Source organism: Gadus morhua, unplaced genomic scaffold (genome assembly GCF_902167405.1).
Source record: "Gadus morhua unplaced genomic scaffold, gadMor3.0, whole genome shotgun sequence".
Lineage (NCBI taxonomy): Eukaryota > Metazoa > Chordata > Actinopteri > Gadiformes > Gadidae > Gadus > Gadus morhua.
Window position 1 is genome coordinate 7501 of NW_021963972.1, and position 2500 is coordinate 10000.

General features: G+C 49.5%; 1 protein-coding gene across 1 annotated transcript in view; it reads right to left on the reverse strand.

Moving 5' to 3' along the window:
• LOC115538430 (collagen, type IV, alpha 1) overlaps positions 1-2500 on the reverse strand; it is a 31575-nt gene that overhangs the window by 7023 nt on the left and 22052 nt on the right. Inside the window, 1 exon segment of the mRNA XM_030349995.1 lies at positions 147-197. Within this exon segment, the coding sequence (XP_030205855.1) occupies positions 147-197 (51 nt within the window).

The following is a 2500-nucleotide window of genomic DNA, read 5'->3' on the forward strand; positions in this document are numbered from 1 at the left end:
GACCTTTGGCCAATCATCTGGCAGCCCCCCCGGCTGCCAGAGGCCCCGGCGGGGGCCGCAGCTACGGAGCGATGTGGGGGGGTAGGCGAGCAGAAAGCTAACGGCGAGGTCGAGAGAGGGGATCTAGCGGGGGACGGTGCACTCACCCTTGCCGCCGGCCCCTCCCGGCGATCCCGGGAATCCTCTTCCAGGAGTACCTGGGAACAGAAGGAGACAATGTTCCTCAAACTACAATACACCCTTGAGGATTAATACACAGGTTAGGGTTAGGGTGCCCTCCTAACATCATCATCATCTAACATCAGGAGGGCCCTCATAACATCATCATCTAACACCAGGAGGGCCCTCCTAACATCATCATCATCTAACATCAGGAGGGCCCTCATAACATCATCATCTAACACCAGGAGGGCCCTCCTAACATCATCATCATCATCTAACACCAGGAGGGCCCTCATTACATCATCATCTAACACCAGGAGGGCCCTCATATCATCATCATCTAACACCAGGAGGGCCCTCCTAACATCATCATCATCATCTAACACCAGGAGGGCCCTCATTCCATCATCATCTAACACCAGGAGGGCCCTCCTAACATCATCATCATCATCTAACATCAGGAGGGCCCTCATAACATCATCATCTAACACCAGGAGGGCCCTCCTAACATCATCATCATCATCTAACACCAGGAGGGCCCTCATTACATCATCATCTAACACCAGGAGGGCCCTCATATCATCATCATCTAACACCAGGAGGGCCCTCATTACATCATCATCTAACACCAGGAGGGCCCTCATATCATCATCATCTAACACCAGGAGGGCCCTCATAACATCATCATCATCATCTAACACCAGGAGGGCCCTCATAACATCATCATCATCTAACACCAGGAGGGCCCTCCTAACATCATCATCATCTAACACCAGGAGGGCCCTCATTACATCATCATCTAACACCAGGAGGGCCCTCATATCATCATCATCTAACACCAGGAGGGCCCTCATAACATCATCATCATCATCTAACACCAGGAGGGCCCTCATAACATCATCATCATCTAACACCAGGAGGGCCCTCCTAACATCATCATCATCTAACACCAGGAGGGCCCTCATTACATCATCATCTAACACCAGGAGGGCCCTCATATCATCATCATCATCTAACACCAGGAGGGCCCTCATAACATCATCATCATCTAACACCAGGAGGGCCCTCATAACATCATCATCATCTAACACCAGGAGGGCCCTCATAACATCATCATCATCATCTAACACCAGGAGGGCCCTCATGACATCATCATCATCTAACACCAGGAGGGCCCTCATAACATCATCATCATCATCATCTAACACCAGGAGGGCCCTCATGACATCATCATCATCTAACACCAGGAGGGCCCTCCTAACATCATCATCATCTAACACCAGGAGGGCCCTCATTACATCATCATCTAACACCAGGAGGGCCCTCATAACATCATCATCTAACACCAGGAGGGCCCTCATAACATCATCATCATCATCTAACACCAGGAGGGCCCTCACAACATCATCATCATCTAACACCAGGAGGGCCCTCATAACATCATCATCTAACACCAGGAGGGCCCTCATAACATCATCATCTAACACCAGGAGGGCCCTCATAACATCATCATCATCATCTAACACCAGGAGGGCCCTCATTACATCATCATCTAACACCAGGAGGGCCCTCATATCATCATCATCATCTAACACCAGGAGGGCCCTCATAACATCATCATCATCTAACACCAGGAGGGCCCTCATAACATCATCATCATCTAACACCAGGAGGGCCCTCATAACATCATCATCATCATCTAACACCAGGAGGGCCCTCATGACATCATCATCATCTAACACCAGGAGGGCCCTCATAACATCATCATCATCATCATCTAACACCAGGAGGGCCCTCATGACATCATCATCATCTAACACCAGGAGGGCCCTCCTAACATCATCATCATCTAACACCAGGAGGGCCCTCATTACATCATCATCTAACACCAGGAGGGCCCTCATAACATCATCATCTAACACCAGGAGGGCCCTCATAACATCATCATCATCATCTAACACCAGGAGGGCCCTCACAACATCATCATCATCTAACACCAGGAGGGCCCTCATAACATCATCATCTAACACCAGGAGGGCCCTCATAACATCATCATCTAACACCAGGAGGGCCCTCATAACATCATCATCATCATCTAACACCAGGAGGGCCCTCATTACATCATCATCTAACACCAGGAGGGCCCTCATTACATCATCATCTAACACCAGGAGGGCCCTCATTACATCATCATCTAACACCAGGAGGGCCCTGATAACATCATCATCTAACACAAGGAGGGCCCTCATTACATCATCATCATCATCTAACACCAGGAGGGCCCTCATAACATCATCATCTAACACCAGGAGGGCCCTCATAACATCATCATCTAACA